This window comes from Microcaecilia unicolor, chromosome 11 (assembly GCF_901765095.1).
Source record: "Microcaecilia unicolor chromosome 11, aMicUni1.1, whole genome shotgun sequence".
In the NCBI taxonomy this organism is placed as follows: Eukaryota; Metazoa; Chordata; class Amphibia; order Gymnophiona; family Siphonopidae; genus Microcaecilia; species Microcaecilia unicolor.
In genome coordinates, this window is record NC_044041.1 from 183,770,258 (window position 1) to 183,794,482 (window position 24,225).

At 44.6% G+C, this 24,225-nt stretch overlaps 1 protein-coding gene across 1 annotated transcript; it reads right to left on the reverse strand.

Moving 5' to 3' along the window:
* Positions 1-610: 610 nt before the first annotated feature.
* On the reverse strand, positions 611-23,342 carry XKR8 (XK related 8). The gene is made up of 3 exons (XM_030217561.1): positions 22,098-23,342; positions 12,122-12,318; positions 611-2,611 (listed from the first exon to the last, which is right to left on the reverse strand). The coding sequence occupies exons 1-3, from the start codon at positions 22,943-22,945 to the stop codon at positions 1,875-1,877; spliced, it is 1,782 nt and encodes a 593-aa protein (XP_030073421.1). The 5' UTR covers positions 22,946-23,342; the 3' UTR covers positions 611-1,874.
* Between the last annotated feature and the right edge of the window lie 883 nt (positions 23,343-24,225).

Below are 24,225 nucleotides of genomic sequence, written 5' to 3' on the forward strand. Positions count from 1 at the left end.
GAGCAGATGCCAAAACAACAACCCTAGTCGTATTCATTTACTGTTTTACATGTGGCTAGGAGTGGAGGAGTGGCCTAGTGGTTAGGGTGGTGGACTTTGGTCCTGGGGAACTGAGGAACTGAGTTCGATTCCTGGCACAGGCAGCTCCTTGTGACTCTGGGCAAGTCACTTAACCCTCCATTGCCCCATGTATGCCGCATTGAGCCTGCCATGAGTGGGAAAGCGCAGGGTACAAATGTAACAAAAATAAAATATATTGGAGATTCTACATGGAATGTTGCTATTCCACTAGCAACATTCCATGTAGAAGGCTGTGCAGGCTTCTGTTTCTGTGACATCCTGCACATACGTGCAGGACGTCAGACTCAGACTCACAGAAGCAGAAGCCTGCGCCGCCAACATTGGTGATCTGCAAGGGCCGACTTGTACATAGAATGTTGCTAGTGGAATAGCAACATTCCATGTAGAATCTCAAATAGTAGCAACAGTGGAGGAGTGGCCTAGTGGTTAGGATGGTGGACTTTGGTCCTGGGGAACTGAGTTGGATTCCCACTTCAGGCACAGGCACAGGCAGCTCCTTGTGACTCTGGGCAAGTCACTTAACCCTCCATCGCCCCATGCAAACCGCATTGAGCCTGCCATGAATGGGAAAGCGCGGGGTACAAATGTAACAAAAACAAAAGACTTACAGGCAAAAGCCCATCAAATTCGCTGATCCTAGTTAGCAGCTACACTCTTCTCTATTTCAACTTTCTTCAAGCAACTTCCACGAGGTAATCTTAATTAAACATCAGTATCTGTGCAGTGTAAACAAGAGAAGAATAATTTTGGTTTTTTAACTGCATAAATGTTGGGAGGGTGAAAGACAAGGCAGAATGGAAAAGAAAGGGAGCAAACTATATACACAGTGCAAACAGAACCACTCCACACCTTCACTAAACAGAATTAAAAAAATTACACTTAACCAGAGGGACAACAGAGAATTGTGCCTGGGATCTTTTCTGTTTCTTAATAAGTTTAAAATAAAATAATAATCCACATCTCTGCTCGTGAAACAAGTAACAGTTACACAGCAGCAGGGAGGAGGGATTTAGCTTAAGGCATTAGTTAGAACTTTCAAACTGGAACTAACAAACCAGTGGACTAAGCTACCTAAGTAGAGGATGAAATTTATGGCACTGAATAATTTTAAAGGCACATCAAACATCTGGCTGGGATGATACAGGTAAAGAGGATCCTTCCTGGACGAAGGAGCAGCAGTAAGGCGTGCTAATCTATATAATGGATGCTAATGATTAGCATGGCAAAGGTGGATGGCCTATGGGCACCTCATCATTTAGCGCATGCTAATCATTAGCTCATACTAAGGGGTATGTTTACTAAGGTGCGTTAGTGTTTAATGCGCCTGTAAAGTTAAGGCGCGTTAAACGCTAATGCACCTATACATTTCTATGGGTGCATTGGCGTTTAACGTGGGTTAAAAATACTAATGCTCCTACAGCGCACCTTAGTAAACATAGGCGTAAACCTGATAGCACACTTTACTAAAAGTGATCCTGTAGTGACCTCTTGTATTCATTTTTAGTATTTTTTTCTAATAACTTAATTTTTAAAAATGATTTGTCCTGCAAAGCCAATATACCCATGAAATAATAGAGCCACGAAGCCAGAGTAAAAAGTGCTACACGCTCTTAACACGTTTGTGCAACCACAGCTGAGTTACTTCCAAATAAGTAATCTTTGATCAGTCAAAATACTGGATTTAAGTAAATACTGATAAATTCCCAAGCAGCATCGTAGGGAACAAATAGCCTAACTTGAGATTCTTTATTTCAAAACTAATGCTAGTTGCCAGACTGGGAAGGTCTGCGCTTTTAGGAATGATAAGTCCGCCAGCTGCTATTCAAGTTCATGGAAGAGCCGGAATATATGTTCTGGGATAACTGGTGCATTCTGGGATTCAGGAGATGTAGTTGTTGCCTGGTGTCTAAATTTCTGAAGTCAATATCTTCTGTTTCCCTCCCGAAGTCAACTTCATCATAAAATTCCTCTTTTCTCTGGCTCTTTGGATGGAACCTCAGATAGTAAACACCTCTCACCAAAATTCCAGCTACATGACAGAATACAGATGCCAAAAAAGCAGGTAGCGCATATGTGTCTGTGGTGGCAGGATCTCTGTTAAACCACCAGGACAGCAAAAGGATCAGACTGTCTACGGTTATAAATAAATGATAAATTATACTCCGGTATAATGTTCTGCCTTCTGAAATGTTGAACCAGCAGAAATATAAAATCACAGCTATTATTGCCCGATAGAAATGTTCAAAGGCAGGGTGCAGGTGCTTCATGAAATCTGTCTTCTGAAGCTCAGTCCAAATGAAGAAGCTGATACCGACCAGGAAGAAATGCAACAGGATATAACATTGGAAAGCAGAAGCAAAGAATGCAATGGCTACGATCCTGGAGCAGATCAGGAGCAGATTCCACAGGAAATACAGACAAGAGGCACATGGCTTCAGCTTTTCCCTGTCCTTCAGGAAGAAACGCAGGGATTGATGGTAATCCAGCACAGCCCAGGCAATGGAGAGAAAGGAGACAGAGATGCTGAAATCTAGAGGGGAACAAAACAGAAAGCGGTCACTTTATTACGGGAAAGAGCTGTAAAACATTTCAATAGTGTTTTGGGTACCTTTGGAACTTCGTTACTCTGGTCATTAAAATGATACCACATATTCTGTATTGAAGAGGAAACAAATCCTGGTTACTTCAACAGACCATCAGCCTTAGTACGTACGTGAGTAACAATGAGTGAGTAATTATATAACAGGGTGCCTAGTTTAGAAGGTAAGTAGATGCCTACTCAGATGCCTCTATAAAATGCCAGTGTAAGCGGCGGCAGAAATTATGCCAAATTTGCAGGCAGACACACCTGCTTAAATAGATTATTCATGTATGGGTATAGATTACCATATTTTATAATTCACATGCGTACTTGTGAACTCCTCCCACACTCTGTGCCTATATAAGCCTACGCCCCATCATGTCATACACATGAAAATGGCCTTATATTACCCTCCAAATGAGATCTGTGTGTGTCTATAGTTTTGTTCAAACTGATGCTTTGGTTTTTCTGTCTGTACCCCAAGATCATCTAATGTGTAACTTTCTGCCTTTAGGGGATGTTAAATATTCTGTCCAGTGTGGCAGTTTTAAATGGTAATTTTAAGAAAATATAAGTGCACGTGTGTATGTTTATTATATCTATACTTTTATGGTTGCATTTTTGGATTGTAAACCATTCTGATTATTATTTTAATAGGCAGTATGTCAAGAAATTAAACTAAACTTCTTAAACTAGGCCTCAGAAAAGGTCAAGACCTAAACAGGAAAGGAACTGTTTAGTCTCATCACTTGCCACTGTCCCCGTTTTCACTTTTGTGCCTCCAGCTAGTTTTGGCAGCTCAGTGACACGTGATAAGCCTAAACAGTTCCGTGTCACTGGTATGATTCGATTGTGGCAGTTTTGTTTTTCTGTATATGAAACAAGTTAATGCTTCATATAAACAAGAAATCCACTAGCCTCCTGCTACAGGGCCTAATAGCCAAAACATGGCCTGTATCAAGTCGATTAGAAGATTGAATAATAAAGATTTTGAAGTAACAAGCTGTCCTTTGTCATCTCCACTGTGACTGCTTCTTTTGGACATTTCTGGAGTATCCTTCTTCTGTGTTGTGCTACTCAAACTAACCTAAGGGTGTATTTAGCAGCCTTACTCCTAAGCAGCAGTATTCAAGATCAGCTCTATGGATCATGGGCACCATTTTGGAGCCAGCCAAAGGGGGGGGGGGGGGGGGGGGGGAGGAGTTGTTGATGCTGCAAGGATGATCGGGAATGCTCGAAGGGGAGACCTTACTGTGACCTTTAAACCTGCTTCGGAGTAGGTTTAAATGACAATGTCTAAAATGTTTTATAAACGGACATATTCCCTATTTCTCTCCACGCCTTGACCGTGCACCTTTGCCATTTAGATATGGTGTCAATCCTCACATGTAAAATAACAGCTTTCTGGAATCAGAGTTACACAAGTAGGATAATCCGCACGTGTAAAAGCGATTTACACATAGAGATCCTGCTGAAATAACATCTTTTTTTTTTTTTTTACATTAAATTACTGTACTCCTCTCTAAAGTAGAATTAATAAATCAAATCAAAATCACTAATGCTTACAAACAACCATAGTTCTGTAGATACTCTGCACAGATTCCGATGTTAACTAGGATCATCTTGAAGTCATTTGAGTAAATGATGTAACATAGTAGATGACGGCAGAAAAAAACCTGCACGGTCCATCCAGTCTGCCCAACAAGATAAACTCATATGTGCTACTTTTTGTGTATACCTTACCTTGATTTGTACCTGTCCTTTTCAGGGCACAGACCGTATAAGTCTGCCCAGCACTATCCCCGCCTCCCAACCACCAGTCCCGCCTCCCACCACCGGCTCTGGCACAGACCGTATAAGTCTGCCCAGCACTATCCCTGCCTCCCAACCACCAGTCCCACCTCCCACCACCGGCTCTGGCACAGACCATATAAGTCTGCCCAGCACCATCCCCGCCTCCCGCCACCGGCTCTGCCACCCAATCTCGGCTAAGCTCCTTAGGATCCATTCCTTCTGAACAGGATTCCTTTATGTTTATCCCGCACACGTTTGAATTCCATTTTCATTTCCACCACCTCCCGCGGGAGGGCATTCCAAGCATCCACCACTCTCTCCGTGAAAAAATACTTCCTGACATTTTTCTTGAGTCTGCCCCCCTTCAATCTCATTTCATGTCCTCTAGTTCTACCGCCTTCCCATCTACGGAAAAGGTTTGTTTGCGGATTAATACCTTTCAAATATTTGAACGTCTGTATCATATCACCCCTGTTTCTCCTTTCCTCCAGAGTTTACATGTTCAGGTCAGCAAGTCTCTCCTCATACGTCTTGGAACGCAAATCCCATACCATGATGTAGAAAAGGGCATGGCAATGGCTACTGGGAAGAGAAGCAAATACAGTACATAGACGTTCCCAGGCCCCTAATGTCTTTTACTCAGCTGCTCAGTCTTGTTCTTACCATTGTCTTCTATATCCCTTACACTGCACATTCTTGAGGAAAGGGAGGTATTGTACCCCAGTACTAATAATGATGTAAGCCGACATGGGCATTATTTGAAAAAGGAAGGCCAAAATTCTTGTCATCGACGATAATGTAAGAATTTTTCAGCAGATCCCTTCTGTTAAGTTTTTATCCACTGATGTTGTCTTTTAAGACCAATCCCTGTTGTACAAGTTAGACTTGTATATGTTGCAAGTCAGACCTAAGAATCTATATACTGTAGAAGATGGCCAAAATCCAGACGAATGTATCTTTTTTCAGAAAGTACAGCGTGCTACTACTTTTAAATAAGGTAGCAAGAAGGCAGTGGGTGGATAGGGTTTGTACTGAAATGTGAACAGACCTTACTGTTTAGTGATGTCTTGGATAGGCAAGGATGCACAAGGAGGCTATAGCCCATGTGATGTTGGCAAGAAGGGCTTAGGGGTCTGTGGATCTCTTGATTCCTTAAGTGTTGAATAATATGCTAACTATGAATCCAAGGACCTTGAAGGAAGGGGCAGTGTTCTGTGAAGTGATTTCTGTTTGTACTGTTGATGGGTATTTAATCGGCTCTTCATCTTTCCCTCCTCATGATACTGCTTTTAGCTATTTGGGTCCTAAATTATGGAACTCTCTACCTTCATCTCTTAGGATGCCCATGCCTCTATAATAATTTCAATCTCTTCTGCCATCTATTTTCTGAAGCCTTTAACTGTGAGTGATAGCTATTTGTTTTGTTTTACCTCTTTCTTCATTTGCCCCCCCCCCCCCCCCCCCCCCCCCCCCCACACACACACACACACCTTTTTCCTCTCTCCTTTGCCCTTTTCCTTTTGGACCCTCTACTGTATTTAGTCAGCATTGTCTGAAAGGATTTTAGTTATGGTGTAAACTGCTTAGTCGCGTTTCCAGGCTCAATTCTGCGGTATATCAACTGTATGAAATCGAGGCAAATTACATTCAGGTACATTATGCACTCATGCTATCCAGATAACACTGGGCAATACATGGGTGAAATATGGGAGAAGGCAAAAATTATTTGGATAGTAGCCAATATTCAGCCTGCTAACAGGATAACTATCTGGATGAAATTAGCATAGAAAGTGAAATTGTTTACCTGTAAGAGGGGTTCTCTTATAGGTAAATGCAACCACACTCAAGAGGTAACACACATACAGTGACATCTTCCACTAGAGCCTTGGATACCTGAGTAGTAGTTCTGCTTGGAGAAGTCGGTGTTGGCCACCTCTGAGCATATGCAGAAGTTACTATGCTGCCTCGGTATTCCTCCTCCCTCCCTGTCTATAATACAGCTGATGATAGTTATGAAGCCCTACTAGTGTTGAGGGGAGGGTGAGTGTGTGGCTGTATTTCCCTGTTTACAGAGAACCCGTTACAGCTAAGCAACTTCACTTTCTCCGTAGACTTACCAGGGAAAGGCAGGCACACTCAGAGGTAAGGCCCATGAGGAGGGCCTCCTAAAAGTTGTTTCAGTTGATGGGCCGGGGATATAAAATGGGTGTAGGAAAAGGTAAACAGTGAAAAAGGGGCTCTTTTTAAGCAAACAGCTTGCAGAGAACTGCTTGACCAAATACTTCATCTTGTGCTGATGAATGATCCAGGCAGTAATATTTGGTAAATGTATACATAGAGGTCCATGTGGCTGCTTTGCAGATATCTGTAATAGAGGCTGATTTTAAACAAAGATGGTGAGGACTTATACGCTCTGGTAGTGGAAGCCTGGAAAGTGAATTACAAAAGGAAAGGCATTCTGAAATCCAATTGGATACTGCTTGGATAACTGCTGAGCCTAGATTATTTTGTTGTAAGAGACAGGGATAGGGCCAAAAGGAAAGTGCAGGTTTGGCAGGTGGAGCTGCTGATAAAGCCTGTAATTTCCATTCTTGGGTGTTGCTTCTCAGGATAGACCTGCTAATTCTGCCATTGCAGGTATGGTTTTTGCATAATACTCATACCTTCTTCTGGGCTACAACTGCTGGGAAAAAACTGATTATTGATATGGTCTTCTATATTGATACTGGTGAACTTTCTTGGACTGGGTTCTCGAGTCCTGAGGTTGATTGGAAAATCTCTTATTGTTGAGGAACGATCCTTAACCTGAGATACTTCATCCCCGAAAAACCTACTGCCCATGCAAGAAGCATCTATTAGTTTTATCATAAAGATCTTCTGGAGGCCTGATGCTCTTAGCCAGGCTGTTCTTTGCATTGTAATTTGTCACTGTTCCTGTTCTAGATTATCATAAGCATTATGAGATGGTACTTGATTCTTGGAGACTTAGATGAAAATCAACAATTTGATCCTAAGGAGTGAAATGGAAAGCTGTTGTAGCTCAGTTTGCTGGACGTGCAGAATTTGTAGCTGATGAGCTACAATTCTCAGGGCTTATATGGAGTTTTGATATACTTTCTTCCCTACAGAATCTGAGTATCTGCTGTCTTTTCCACCTCTCTAACATTGCTTTTGACTCGTAACCACTTGTAACCACTCGCCTCCACCTACCCTCCTCTCTTCCTTGCCGTTCACATTAATTGATTTGATTACTTTATTTATTTTTTTGTCTATTAGATTGTAAGCTCTTTGAGCAGGGACTGTCTTTCTTCTATGTTTGTGCAGCGCTGCGTACGCCTTGTAGCGCTATAGAAGTGATAAGTAGTAGTAGTAGTTTTCCTGGAAGGCTGTAGATTGGGCCCTAATGGCTTTGTGCTTTTTTAAGAGCTGCTTTAGATACCACTGACTGGAAATTGGTTTTTGTTTGACCTGGTAAGACTTTATGTAACTGTTCTAAGTGGTTGGATTTCAGTGGAATGAAGGAAAGCATCTTCCTTATATTAAGTTGCAGTTCTTATAAAAGTTCATGGATCAGGAGAGCAATGAGATCCTTAGGTGCTGAGCAAGACTGCAATATGGAGCTGAAGTTCTATTAGTCTGGATTTTAGAGGTTCTTAAGGTGAAGTCTTCATACCCAGGCACCTAAAAATTGATGCCTGACCAAGGCCTATGTGGATCTGTCATATCTGACCCAAGCTTAGGGAAAGCTGCTGCCATTGTAGCAAACCCAAGGGCAACTGCCATTGTTGTGATAGCTGTGGGAAGAAGATAGAGCAGCTGCAAGATTCTCAGGCCAGGAACAGCTACCCAAGTCTGGCTCTCTCAGGAAAGAAGCAGGGGTGATTGAACCCCCCCCCCCCAAAAAAAAAACACACAAATAGAAATTAACAAAAACTATTTTCAACCCCGAAAATATACATACATAAGAAAGTAAGCATAGAAAGTAAAAACAGATGACAAAAAGAGCAGAAGTGAAAAACAAATCTTAAGGCAAAACAAGAGCAAAATCAAACATATAAACGGCGAGTGACCGTACTCACTCGCAAATGCGCAGTAGAGACTTCCCTCTCTGTCCCGCCCCCGTGTCAATACGTAATGACGGGGGCGGGACAGAGAGGGAAACTGCGCGAAGCTGCCGAGGTTGCTACCGTTCCCCCCACCCGGAGTTGCCGCCGCCACCCCTCCACCCAGCCCGGGCCCTCTCTTCGCTACTGAACTTACATCCATTCGGCGGAACGCAGCATGCACATCAGCTGAGCTGCCGTCGGCCTTCCTTCCCTGCCTGTGTCCCGCTCTCGCTGACGTTACATCACACGAGGGCAGGACACAGGCAGAGAAGGAAGGCCGACGGCAGCTCAGCTGATGTGCGTGCTGCGTTCCGGCGAACGGATGTAAGTTCAGTACCGAAGAGAGGGCCCGGGTGGAAGGTAGCGTTGACCTCGCGGGGGGGGGGGGGGGGGGGGTGCCAGCGTCGACCCTCCAAAAACCCCAATACCAGCGCGTTTTTACGGGCTCAACGGCTAGTATACATATAAATAAAGTCAGACAGATAAAAACAAAGAAGCAAAAGGTTGCAAGGAAAAAATGCTTGCTCTCCGATGAGATTGTACCTGGCACACATTTTCTAACTATTTTCAATCATTGCTCAGATGTGTGACACTGACATTTTTTCCATTAAGCAATAGCCATCATACAATGAAGACATCTTGAGCTTGCTTAACCCCATCATTTATTTCACTTCCTCTGTCATCTGCAAAAAGAGGGCTTCATTTTCAGAGGCAGCAGCATTCAAATTACGCATATAGTCTACAGTCTGTGCCACTACAGGTTTATTTTAGGCAGGCTATTGAGCGGCCCCGACATATAAACTGTCTGTATAGCATCTGAATAAATTTCCATTCTATGGCTTTCTTGGTGCTGCCATCACATTGTCTTTTTACTACATGGATAGTGTGTGTGTATGTTGGGAGGGGGGGGGGGAGGGAATTAGTAAATATATCTTCAAGCCAGCACTATCAGGCTAGCCTTTGAACATCTTTAATTAAGGGTGTTATACATTTACTGGCTGCTAGCAAACGTATAACTTCCTTGGAAAACTGGCCCCCATAATATCACAGATTATAAAAACTTAAAAGAAATTTTAAAAGTTAATGTTTAAAAATGTTATTTTTAGCATTCTCTGAATATAGCAAAATAGTTATGTGATGCAAGGTTCCATATCAGGAGTCACCGACCAGAAAAGGGATTTAGGTGTCATCGTTGATGATACGTTAAAACCTTCTGCTCAGTGTGCGGCAGCGGCTAAGAAAGCAAATAGAATTTAGGTATTATTAGGAAAGGAATGGAAAACAAAAATGAGGCCGTTATAACATGGTGTGACCACAACTTGAATACTATATGCAATTCTGGTCACCACATCTCAAAAAAGATATAGTGGAATTAGAAAAGGTACAGGGAAGCAATTGCTCATGGCCCATGTCCTGAACAGCTGCTCTAGGTCTTCTCATGATTGTGAACGGCTCAGATGCGCCTATCGACAGGCAGTAATCAGGTGTCAAATAAACTTGAAGCCCAATGCCAGGAAAAATTCCTATGGATACCTGCTGGTCACCTTCCTCCCCTCAGAGTGTTCTCTGTCCACCACCATTCACAGGCTGTTAATCAGCCAGTTTTTTTATACGGTTTACTACTTTTTTTTTTTTTAACCATCACCAGGTTACTCAGTTTGCTTATAAGTCTCACGTATAGTAGTTTCAAAGATGTCACTGAAAAAGTTAATGTCCAATATTAACCCATGATCTTGTTCTGATCACTTAGTCAAAAAATAAAATATCAGATATCTTAGATAAGACCTTCCTCTATAGTGATTCCTTGTAGCTACAAATCCTGTAATCCTCTGGATTTAAGAAAGAGCATATTTATTGCAATAAAAATTGCCCACCTCAAATGGAACTAAAAAGTACACATGGGACATAGCGGAGCCTCAGGTTGGCCACAGCCATTTTGAATATAGCAAAGCTAGAACAGGAGCAACATAGAGCGACATATTTGCTGATTGCTGGCCTTTCCAGAAACACACCCAAAAAGTAGGAAATGGATCGAAAGAGGAAGCTATTGGAATGATGGCAGGTGTTTTTTGAGTGCATTGAGATTAGAGGTGGGCAGTTAGGGGTAGGAAAAGGAATGATAGAGATGCTGTGTGTAGTAAAGATAGTGGAGGCTACCAGGAGAGGGGGAAAATATGTGTGATGTGGGTGTAACCAGATTGTTTTATGAAGGAGGTGCAGACTTGGCATGACCATCAGGACTCCAGGGATGGGATTTAAAACAAATTTCCAAAGACCTGCTCAGCAGCTGGATTGTAACTGGCTTCCCAACTTTTGGTGTTGCCATTTAATCTCCAGAGAAGCTTAGTAGAGATTAGGTGGCAACACCGGTAATTGGAAAGCAAAGTCTATGCCCCAATTGTGTCTGGACAAATTCAGCTTCAGAAGTTGGAGAACAAGGCCAGTGTTGGGCAGACGTCTATGGTCTATGCCCTGATCGTGGCTGGACAGTTTTGGATGGGTTGGAGTGGAGCTTTTCAAGGGCTTTGATGACAACTTCTGAAGTTTTAGAACAAGGACCATGCCAGACAGACTTCTACAGTCTAAGCCCTGAAAATGGCAAGGAAAAATCAAGATCAGCTATAAATATGAAGTATCACATCATACCTGAAGCAGAATGAAGTCTGTGCAAACCCTTAAGCACCAGTAGTGAGAAACAAATGTGCACGAGTCCGAGCAAACCCGAAAATGAAAGCACACATTTGTGCCCATTTGCTGCGTTATGTAAGTACATAAGTATTGCCACACTGGGACAGACCAAAGGTCCATCAAGCCCAGCATTCTGTTTCCAGCAGGGCCAGTCCAGGTCACAAATACCTGGCAAGATCCTGAAAGTTCAATACATTTTACGCTCTTATCCCAGAAATAAGCAGTGGATTTTCCCCAAGTCAATTTAATAATGGACTATAAGACTTTTACTTTAGGAAGTTGTCCAGACCTTTTTTTTCAACCCTAAGCCTTTACCACATTCTCTGGCAACAGACTCCAGAGTTTAAGGAATGAAGGAAACTTTTCTCCAATTCGTATTAAATTTACTACTTTGTAGCTTCATCGCATACCCCCTAATCCTAGTATTTTTGGAAAGAGTAAACAAACGATTCAAATCTACCCGTTCCACTCCACTCATTATTTTATAGACCTCAAATCATATCTCCCCTCAGCTGTCTTTTCTCCAAGCTGAAGAGCCCTAGCCACTTCAGCTTGGAAAAATCCTTTCAAGTTATTTAAAAAAAAAAATGAAAAGCTTATATTTAAAGGCATAAAAAACACACAGTCTGCTTCACGTTCAGGTTTGGCTTACTGTGAAACTCTCCTGTACATACATTCCCCCTCCTTGCTTTCGCTTTAACAGCATACGTATGAATTGAATACCATTTCCTTTGTGCATTGGATGAGTACTGTTGGCTTACCGCAGGAGTTCTGAGTATCAGGGCACAGAAGAAGGATCTTAACCCTGATACAGCTGCAACGCTTACTGTTTGCTATTTGATGGCCCTCAAAGAAAGTAAATGGTACTCACACTGGTATAGTTCTGCTTTGTTGGTGCATAGAATGACATAGAGCATTAACGTAAGCTGTGGGGTGTTCTCCACGAAGGTCTCAAACAGCCGCAGCATGCTTATATCTTGCAACACGAAATAGGCGTATTCTACATACTTTTGGCTCTGTGAATTCTTTCTACTGGCCTTGATCCCTGCTTCCACTGCATGAAAACACCTTAGGAAAAAAAAAAAACCCATAAGCTGCTAAACTTTTTCAAGATCAAATATTCTGAAATCATCTGGACTTTGGCAATTTGATTATAGCAGGTTTCCCACACGCACAAAAAAAATCCTTCCCATCCACAAGGCAAAGGAGGAAGACTCTCTCTGGCTCAGAGCCCATCCATAAATGTTTGTTTATGCAAAATTATAAGAAAGATGTTACTGTTACCATCCATATATTATGGTTGACTTCTGTAAGTATTTGATCTGGGGTCAGCTCTAGGCAACTGGGTTGGCAATCGGAGGCCAGAAAAAGGAACATACACTTGGCTAGACAGCTCCAAGACTAGAATGACAGCAGGATGTGAGGACTTGAAACTAGCCAATATGAAAGTCCTTGATCTCTTCCAACATAGCTGTAAAGAAAGCAAAGTTTAAAGCAGTGGCCCACAGCATTGCAGACAAGGTGGGCCTTATAGTACTTATCTGCTATTCTTTTTTTCTGTTAATTACGCAGTGAACTGACACGTTTGCAACAGTATTTTAAGAGCGAGCAAGCAAGCAAAGACCTTGCATTGTGGATTTCCTCAGGTGGTGTTGCTGTCTCTGTTTAACCTTTTCTTGGCACTACTTGTATATATGCCGATGATATCCAGTTTATCATTTCACTGGGTAGGGATCAGGTGGCAGGCTTAACTAAGCTGTAGACATCCTTGGGATGCTGGATGGGTTTTTTTTTAATAAGTTGCAGTTGAATCTCCAAGAAACAAAGATACTGTGGGTGTGTAAGCCTGCTTTACAGACGGAGCTGCCAATTGGGGTTTGCTGAGGAGTTGAGATGATAGCCCAGGACCACAGTTGGGATTTGGAGGTGGTATTAGATGGTAGGTTCATATTGCATTTTCAGATATCCAGTTATACAGAGTTGTTTATTCCAGTTACAGAAACTGTAACTGGAATAAGTGGAGGAGCGGCCTAGTGGTTAGAGTGGTGGACTTTGGTCCTGGGGAACTGGGTTTGATTCCCACTGCAGGCACAGGCAGCTCCTTGTGACTCTGGGGAAGTCACTTAACCCTCCATTGCCCCAGGTACAAATAAGTACCTGTATATAATATGTAAGCCGCATTGAGCCTGCCATGAGTGGGAACATAGTAGATGACGGCAGAAAAAGACCTGCACAGTCCATCCTGTCTGCCCAACAAGATAACTCATATGTGCTGCTTTTTGTGTATACCTTACCTTGATTTCTATCTGTCTTTTTCAGGGCACAGACCGTATAAGTCTGCCCAGCACTAGCCCCGCCTCCCAACCACCAGCCCCTGATTTGTATCTGTCTTTTTCAGGGCACAGACCGTATAAGTTTGATCAGCACTAACCCCGCCTCCCAACCACCAGCCCCGCCTCTGCCATCCAACCTCCGCTAAGCTCCTGAGGATCCCTTCCTTCCGAACAGGATTCCTTTATGTTTATCCCACGCAGGGGTACAAATGTAATAAATAAAAACTGAACACACAGATTTTGTTTGGGTAATCTGTTCAAGAATTAGTACCTGTTTAGATTATTGTAATGCTCTTTATTTAGACTTGCCAGCAAGATTTTTTACGGTGACTGCAACTGGTTCAAATATAGCAGCAACGGTTCTAAGGTAAGTAGGGGTCCAGGCACATTAGCTTAGATTTATATTGGCTCCCTGTGGTGAAAAGGGATTTAAAGTGATGGGTTACATTCTGCCACATATCTCTACAGCATGTTGGGAATCTACATAGGCATGTGCAATTTTTTTGTTGCCTGGCCCCAAACTGTGCTGAAATGGATTGAACAGATTCAAAGTCTTGTTTAAGACTCATTTTTTTTCTGATTGGCCTTTGATATTCAACCTGTAGAGGATTTATTGACTCAGATGGTGGGGTTGCAATGCAATTATACTCTTGTATCTATTTTGTTTTTAATGGATGCTTTGTTCTTTCCTCTCTTGATTTATGGAGTTCTTCTCTATAATTTAGATGGGTTTTTTAAAAATGTAAATCACCTTGATCTGATGAGGCTGGGCAGTATTTTACATTTTAATAAACCATAAATAGTAAGTTAAATGGGTATGTTCCAGTTTACATTTGGCAGGTGTGAAGCTATGGAGGTACCAGGGTTTGGTGTAGCTCTACTGACGACTACACAGGGTTGAGATTTTCATGCTGGGGGTCCTCTATTGTGGCACAAATTGCTCCAATTTACCACTTCCTAATTTTAGAAGGGAACTAAAGACATTCTTTAATGAGAATAAAGTTTGGAGGATTCAATCTAGCTTAGGAAGTATTGTTTTTCAATATGTCTGTGATAGTTATTGATTTTTAGATTATAAAAGGAAGAAAGATGTGTGTAAATATATAACACACACCTACAAAAACTGCAACACCTACAACAGAATTATACTCACACTGAAATGAAGGATCAATGCAGGCTCAAAAGCTCATATACTATACTAAAGGGCCAATCTTTAAAAAAAAATGGCTCCAGCCCAGTTATGTCACACTGAGAGGCATATTTTCAAAGCACGTTGGGAGGCTAAGTTCCATAGGTTTCTATGGAACTTTGGGAGGCTAAGTGCTTTGAAAATGAGCCTCTTTGTGTGTCAGGAAGAGGTATTCAGCAGCACTTTACTGGGCAATATCAAAGAATATCCCGACCACCACGTCACTGTTCGGGCAGTCTGGGCAGAGGCAGGGGTTATGCAGACACCAGAGATATTCAGAGCAAGTGTCCACATGGATAACCAGTAACTTGGATCACATAAATAGTAGTCCTATCATTGTGGGGATGAAACTGAATATCGGCTATACCTGCATTACTTGACAAGGCTACTCAGTGCCAGCACCTAGATACGGCCTGGCACTGAATATTCAGATCTAAATTCGCTGGCAGGGCTCAGCATTTATAAAAACACTGACTGTCACTGGCTCAATATTGACCCAATAAATCACTCTTAAGACTCCTGTCTTTTTCATTTCTATTTATTTATCCTCTTTCAAGTCCAGTATCCTGTTTCCAACAGTGGCAAATCCAAGTTGCAAGTACCTGGCAAGATCCCAGAACAGTATAATACAGAAATGGAGCCAACTGTACTGGAGCGATACGGAAGAAGCAGCAGAAATGAGGCAATGCTCCGCACCCCAAGATAGCGCTATGATTCATACTGATAGATGGAGCCTTGCTGATTATCCCAGATGGAACCGCGCTCTACAAGCAGAAAGCACGCTTCACTAGAGACAATATAGAGACATTCAGAGATGGAGATGCGTTCTACATGAAGATCGAGTTGCGCCCAACTGGCATAGATGGAGCGGCACTCACCAGGCATAGAAGGCTCAGCACAAAGATGAAGCCGCGCCAAACTGGCTGCGATGCAGCCTGCGTAGCCGCCAACAGGAGAGAGTCCTGGTACAGCAGCCATGAAAAGGCCATAGAAGGCACCACAAAGTCTTCTGCCGATCAGCAACAAAATCCAGAAGGCTGCAACCTGCCAGGTACCCAGGGGGTATCCCACATGGCACCTACTCCAAGCTGCAAGGCTACAGCGGCCCAAAGGACAATGGTGCAAGAGTTAAATAATCTGAAGGGCAATCGTCCATACCGGAATGGCCTCAAGGTTGCTAAAATCATAGAGAGCTGCAAGGTAGAAGTGCTGCCATATGCTGAAGTCGAAGTCTGCAAATGCAGTCGGGAGTTGAAGGCTGACTATTCCACAAGAAACCGGGAGCCTCAGGCTCGCGACACCGCATGGGATCGATGCTTTAGGGAGGCTGTGCCGGGATGACAGACGTGCCCTGATGGTGGCTGCTGTAGCAGCACACCACTAGATGCTCATGCAGACACATGCCGCCAGCTGCTCCCACATCAGAGAGGAGAAAAATAGCCATGCCTCTGGCAGGAGGAAAAATAGTCCAAGCGGCACAGAGCTGCAGCTACCAAAACAAGAAACACCGCAATCTAGTACCTGGAGTAAAAGCAGCAGCAAGCACGGGCACAAGCCGAAGGCCACCTATGCAGCCTGCAAAGGGCAGACCAAGCAACCGTGAGGAGACGTTGCCCCGTTGCTCGAGGTGAGAAGGAAATACATTTCCCCCCAGAAAAAGAGGACAGCCCATGACAGCATATAGCCCAGGCCTCAGAAAGAGAAGTGAGCTGCAGACTGAAAACGCAGCAGAGAGGAGTAGCCTGGAAAAAGCTGCCAATGAGGTTGCAAGGGCAGCCGAGCGCGACCTGGGAGCAGCAAGGTCCAAGCTTCGTCTGTGCAGGAATTCACCACGAAAGAAGAAATGGAGACAAAATAAACCTCTGCCAAATCAAGGGAATTGGCACCATCCACACCACCAGAGCCCAAAAGCTGCGAAGACAGAAAAGCAGAAAGAACAGCAGCAGCCTATGCCCAAAATGGCTGCTACTGACTGAAGACAAAAGTGTGCCAAAATCACTCCCATGCTGGCCCAACAGTAATGCCCCCAAAACATAGGCAAACCCCCACACAAGTTGCTCAAAAAGAAAGTGTACTGCTACGGCTGCACTAACCCGAACAACACAAAACCGACAGCGGGGAAGAATGAGAGTTCACACACACAATTTTGCCAGTCTTACTTGGTACTCGCAGGCCTTCCAACTCCAATCAAGTGACTGAATCCAGACGGCTGCAGAAGCGCAGAGACACCCCCTCTCCTCCAAAATGCCACATAAGCAGAAACTTGCTCTCTTCCAGTATTATTTATTTTTTAAAGTTCTGTGCGGAGGAGGAAGCAGCAATTTACAGGGGGGGGGGGGGGGGGGGGGGGGGAGGGACCTAGCACCACCAAATCAGACACCTCTACCCTTCTACCTACCTAGACACCCCAAGCGCAACTGAACCAGGGAACCCAGAACAGGAGCCACAGAAGCAGGAGAAACCAGAAGCTTGTGAGAGACCATCCGCAGATAGAGAATATACTGACTGACCAAGGAGCATATCGTCTTATGGGGCAGAATTCAGTTTGGTATTTTCTATCTCCACCTGCCTGTAGATGGTCAGAACCTCCGCTCACAGGACAAATCCCTCCTTTCAGTTCCCTTCTCCACCACTGCCAACTCTAGGCTCCGCTCATTCTGCCTTGCCTCACCCTACGCTTGGAACAATCTTCCTCAACCCCTACGCCAAGCCCCCTCCCTACCCATCTTCAAATCTCTGCTTAAAACTCACCTCTTCAATGCTGCTTTCGGCACCTAACCTTTCGTGAAATATAGTATGCCCTATCAGACGGACTCTACACTTGTCTTTAGATTGTAAGCTCCTTGAGCAGGGACTGTCCTTCCATGTTAAATTGTACAGCGCTGCGTAACCCTAGTAGCGCTTTAGAAATGTTAAGTAGTAGTAGTAACCCCCAAGTTTCTGGATTCGTCTACTGCTGATGACAAAGGAGGGATGGATTCCATAAGTGGTGCTCCTAATTAGCAGCCAGAAAAAAAAAGCCCTAAGCACTATTCTGTAAAGGGGGTGCGTGCCCTTAATAGAATAGCACTTAAACGCAGATCTTGTTCTTACTATAGGTGCCAGACTTACACCTGCTGAAATCTTGTGTAAATGTTGGTGCTCAAGGTAGGCACACTGACCCAGTATGTTATAACTTCGTAAACATATTTGGACTCCCTCCCCCCCCAAATGATCCTTCCATGGCCAAGCCCTCTTTCAAGATACACACTATGGGAGTTAAGAGCACTGCCTTATAGGAATAGTTTGCAAACCAGATGCGACACAAATCCTAATTGGTGCCAACATCAATTGTTGGCACCCAATTGCTGTTAATTGGTTCATTAACCAAGTTGCATGCATATCTGAGGCTCACGCCCAACCTTTGGTGCAGTGTTGGGCGACCTTTATAGAATCTGGGGGAAAGTGATTTAACACACTTTAGTAAAAGGGCCCTTTAGCTAGCTATAGGAAATATCTGGAACCTGTTATTATTACAAAAGCACTAACTGAAAGAGTATCCAAGCTTTTGCACCCACTGTATTCGTTTTTTTTCTTATTTTTGTAAAACTGCCAATAAATAGTAATTATGCATTATAATTTGCAGAAATATGTTTTTGACTTTGTAAAATGTAGAGGCTGTGTCAGTTCTATTCATTAAGGAGCCCTTTTATCAAAGGGCGGGTAGGGGTTGCGCCGGCTTGGCATGCAACGATTTGGCCCTACCACCAGGCTCACCCAGGAGCCTGGCCGTAGTTGCGGGTCTCCTGTACGATAGAAAATACACTTGTATTAGAATGTGTTTAACAGCGGCCAAGAGTGTTATAGCAAAACATTGGAAGCAGGAGCGGGCATCATCTGAGCAAGATTGGATATTGAAATTATCCCTGACTGGAGAAATGGAAAAGCTCACGGACAAAAGAATGGGCTCATATAATGCAACTTCTGAGCTATGGACCCGATTTAAGGACCTGACCCAAATGCAGTAGTAGCAAAAGAGAAAGGGGGGGGGGGAAGGGGAGGGTTATAAAAGAGTTTGCTATTGTACAATTGTGTTCCATTGATACGTTTGCCAATAAAAATTTAAAGTAAAAAAAAAAAAAAAAAAAAAAGAACACACACTTGTATTTTCTAGTGCCAGGTTACTGCTGGAGCCCTCACCGCCGGGCTTCAACAGTAAATAGGCACGTGGAAATTTTTTAAATTACCCTCGGCCATTTACCGGCCCTTTAAAGAAAAGGCCTTTTTATCGGTGGCGGTAAAAGGTGGCCTCAGCGTGCAGCAATCCCATGTGCCAACACCACCGCATGCCACCTTTTACTGCCATTTGGTAAAAGGGCCCCTTAGAGATTCACCAAAACGTGCACTTCAACTAGAGGTGCCTACAACTTTCGCACACAACTGTACACAGCAAAATCAAGGTTTTATTCTCACAAAATCTTTATCAGGATTTCAGTATGATATACGTACATTGGTGATATATAGCTAATAGCTGTATAAAAGTTTACATTGGAGTGCTCATGTTTTTAAGGGGGGGGAACAGAAGCTAATAGTTAAATTGTTAATTTTTTCTAAATGGAATAAGGCAAAAGTCACACTAGCCTCACTGAAGCTACATTAACATTTTACAGTGGCCAAAATTAACGCACAGTAACTGCAAAACTTGTGTGTTAACTATTTCAGGTGTGTTCAGCATCTTCCCATACATAATTACTGTGCTTTAATAGTACTCAAAATATAATGCAAGGTGCAGTCCACACCCCATTCCACGTTTGTCCTATTTATTACATTTGTATCCCGTGCTTTCCCAATCAAAGCAGGTTCAATGCGGCTTACATAGTATAGTAATAGGGAATACAGAATATTGTTAGAAAAAGTAAGTTAAGTATACCAACCATGCGTGACTTAGCACATAAGTAACTGCTACTATAGATGTGAACTATTAATTCCTGCACTGACTGCTTTAGGCGCTTTAATAGAAGGGGGTCCTCTATGTACCTGTGCTTCAAGTATCCCCCGAAACATCGGTTCATCAAACATATAAACGGCGAGTGACCGTACTCACTCGCAAATGCGCAGTCGAGACTTCCCTCTCTGCCCCACCCCCGCTTCAATACGTGATGATGGGAGCGGGTCAGAGAGGGAAGTCTCTACTGGCATGCTGCAGATGTCAGAACCGCTCCCCCTCCCCCGGAGTCGCCGCCGCCGCCCCTCCATCTGGCCCGAGCACTGTGAACTTACATCACCATGCAGCAGCAGGCACATCAGCAAAGCTGCCGTCGGGCTTCCTTCTCTGCCTTTGTCCCGCCCTCGCCGACGTTACGTCACACGAGGGCGGGACACAGGCAGAGAAGGAAGCCCGCCCCGACGGCAGCTTTGCTGATGTGCCTGCTGCTGCGTGCTGATGTAAATTTACAGTGCTGCTCGGGCCGGGTGGAGGGGCGGCGGCGGCAACTCCGGGGGGGGGGGCTCAGAACCCCCCCCATTCCAAAAGTAGCTCGTTTTCACGGGCTCAACGGCTAGTAGTAGAATATAAAACAAGACCTAAAAAAGATATCCTGACTTCTTGTGTGTTTCTTGTAATGTCTAAAACTTTGATTTCTCTTACAAATGATTTTACAATCTATCCATACTGGGGTTAAGTTTATAAAGCATTTCTGCAAATAAAACCATGCCTCAACTACCAAAATAAAAAAAAAAAAGACCAGCAACAGAAAACAAAAATTAAAGACAAAAGAACACCACACAGCATATATATATGACTCAATCTACATTATTAATAAGTAAAATGGAAGCTCTCAGTAATCATCAGGCTATCCTGCCCTCCTTGGACAGGAGCATTAGTAAGAATATATTTATTTATTGCATTTGTATCCCATATTTTCCCACCTCTTTGCAGGCTCAATGTGGCTTACAATACATCATGAATGGTGGAAATATATTAGAAAATAGACATTTAGTGTTACAGAAGGATCTTGGGCTACATGATAATGATCAAACATGATAGTAATGTAACAAGTAAATGATGTAAGGCAGTTCTGAATATATGTGGAAGAGTTGTGTGTATTCACATTGGTTGATCTTTGTGGTATGTCTTGTTAAAGAGATGGGTCTTCAGTAGTTTGCGAAAGTTTGTTAGTTCATAAATCGTTTTTAAGTTGCACGGCAATGCGTTCCATACCTGTGTGCTCAAGTAGGTAAAGTTTGACGCGTGCATTAGTTTGTATTTTAGACCTTTACAGTTAGGGAAGTGTAGGTTAAGAATGTGCGGGATGATATTGTGGCATTCCTGGGTGGTAAGTCTATCAGGTCTGACATGTAGGCTGGTGCATCTCCGTGCTACTTTGTCACTCTTGTTCTGCTCCGTTGACACAATCAGAATATAATTCAAAATCAAATGTTCACTTGTACTTCCAAAATTTAAAGAAAACAGACCAATAAAATCTTTGCTGGTGCTGCAGGGGTTCTACAGAGCTCCGATTCGGTTACTGCCTTCGTCAGGAACTCCCAAGTAAGTACTACAATAAATTGTGAAGCAACAGTCACGAAAATAGCTGCACAATTTATGGTTATTGCTCACATTGATATTGGGAGCTCAAGGATGTGTCTAAGGAGCAGAACATGGAGCTATTCTTACTAATGATCCTATCGAAGGAGGGCAGGATAGCCCGGTGATTACTGAGAGATCCATTTCACTTTTCATTTACATTGATTCATATACTTATTTGGTACATTTGTATCTCACATTTTCCCACCTATTTGCAGGCTCAGTGTGGCTTACATAGTACCGTAAATCTGCTGTGTGGCGTTCTTTTAACTTTAATCAGAAAACGTTTCATTTTATCTACCAAAAATTGCAGTTTTTAAATTCTCTCTGGTACAGGTGCTAGAACCATAACATTCAGCATATAGAGGCAGCCCTCTCTTCCATCATCCTTCTGGTCCCTAGGCAGCACATTTTTATGTTTGTGCTTTGCGTTGCAATTCATTATGTATTGCTCCCCCACCCCCCCCATGCCTAACACCCCGTGGGCCAAAATGCCTCCCTTCCAGCAGGAGCCCAAGAAAAGCCCCGACCCTTCCAACTCATAGAGGGCGTCCTAGATCCCTCCCAGAGCTGCCCCTAAGCTCCGCCCCCCTCCTCCAGTCCGGAACCGGCGGAGTGACGTCAGCGTCCGTCACTGCGGGGCCATTCTGACGTCACGCCCGCGGCCCAGCTGGTAGTTAGCGCCTGCCCACGCGGCGAGGCAGTTCCAACAGCTGCCGCCATATAATGAATGGTGTAGAAAGCCGGGGCTACGTGTTACCTGAGAAGAAAGCCCAGTTGAAAGAGGTGCATTAGTGCGAGGCGACGGTCACTGGAAAGCAGTGGGAAGGAAATGAAATCACCCGGTGTCAAGATCTGCTGCGCGGTCGCCGGAGGCCCCTGCCACAAATCCAAGCCTTCCTGCGGTTCCCCCTCCGGCTGCCACGGGGGCGGCTGCCACGGGGGTTGCGGCGGCTGCCACGGGGGCTGCCACGGAGGAGGTTGCCACAGTTGCCACGGGGTCTGCCACGGAGGAGGTTGCCGGCCCCACTGCGGAGGTTGCGGCCGCTGCCCCTCCGCCCCTTGCACGTCCTGTAACTGTCCACAGCCGTCGTCTTCTTGCAACAGCAGCAACAACAGCTGCCGCCCCTCCTCCTCCTCCCCGGGCCTGACCAGCGCCGCCTTCTCCTGCGCCGGCTCGCTCTCCAACATGTGCTGCGCTATGTCCACCTCTCCTCCCAACGCCACCGGTAACGGCAACGGCAATGCCAACTCCAACGCGTGCAACTCGGCGCCCTGCAACAGTCCCACTTGCAACTCTTGTGGCGGAGGAGCAGGAGGAGGAGGAGGAGGAGGCGGCGGCCTCGGCGGCGGCGGCAGCAGCTGCAACCACCCGTGCACTTGCTGCTGCGCTCTGTCCGCCTTGTACCAGGCCCAGCTGAAGATCTGCACCGTGGCCGACGAGAACACGAGCAGGCCCAGCACCTGCCCGCACCACTGATAGCGTCCGGCCCGGAGGTGCGCGGCGGCCGTCCACAAGTCCCCGCACAGGTCCGCCAGGAACGCGCCCGCACCTAGGAGAGTGAACAGCAGGTCCCAGATGCGGTACCTCGGTCTCCAGGGCTTCATCCTCCTCTTCTTCTACAGTACCTTTGACTCGCAGAATGACAGACAGACGGCCCCCACCACAATCACCTTATTACGCCACAGAATTCAGCGCCAGAAACGGAAGGGCGGGAAAGATCTTCTTCCGCGACGCTGCGAAAACAAAAAAAAACTCCCCATGGACAAAAGAAAAAAAAGGGAAACTTCGCTAGAACCCACCGCCGCCGCCGCCACATCCTCCCTCCCCCCCCCCTCCGGGAGCACGGGCTCAAGACAAGACTGTTGCCGCCCCTCCTCACCTGCACGAGAGCCGAAGGAGGCGGAAAGCGAAGCGACGTTCTGCTGTTAACGAATAAAAGCTTTGCATCTGGCGTGAGTCTGCGCGGCTCTGTGTGAGCGCGGGGCGGGCTGAGGGGGAGGGGGCGGGGACTGCACAGCACGGCAGTGGCATATTAGGAGGAAATGGGAGGGACCGACGACGGTAGAAGGTGGTCCCTGGCGCCGGGCCTGCTGACAGCAGTAGGCAAGTAGAGAGCAGAGCCCCCCCCTGGAAAAGGAAACGTGAGGCGGCTCAACCCCGAAGAGTTGAGGGTGGCTAGGATTAGATTACTGGACTGCCTAAACCCCCTCACCTTGGACCCTCAAACTGCGTTTTACTTTAAAGCAACAGCATTTTTTTTTTATTATATATTCGGGGTTTATTAAAGCGCTTTCATGGGTTCTGGCAGGTGATAGACATGATCTGAAAGGTCTTCTTTGTGCTGATTAATTGTATATATATTATTCACCTGTACTGTTGAGTGTTTTATCCACAGCTCCAATAGGGACGGTGCACTGCCGTTCAGCACCATTGCCTGGACAGCGCCTGTGATAGGCAGGTGTCAAAATGAAATAGTGCTTGTCAAATTTTTGAAACCCTAAATGTATCAATTGTGCCATTTTAAAATAACATGATGGATACTGCTGCAGCTGAATCTTGCTATTTAAGACTTGTCATCTAATATGATAGTCTTGATAGCCAAAGGTGCACAAGTCTTGCCTGGGCAGTGTGTACTATGCTACTATATTGTCCTAATTACCTTGCTGGGCAGTCTGGGTAGGCCATTTTGCTCTTTATCTGCCACCATCTATGTTCATTGTCTTAAAATACAAGAATTAGGGAGCATCCAATGATATGAACACTGACACTTGATATTCCATCAGTAAAGAATATGCTTTTTGAAGTCTTCATGGGAAGGTTCATTTCCATTTCAGGGTAATGTGGAATAGCCTACCTGTGAAAATTTGCTTGACTGTGCCTTTCA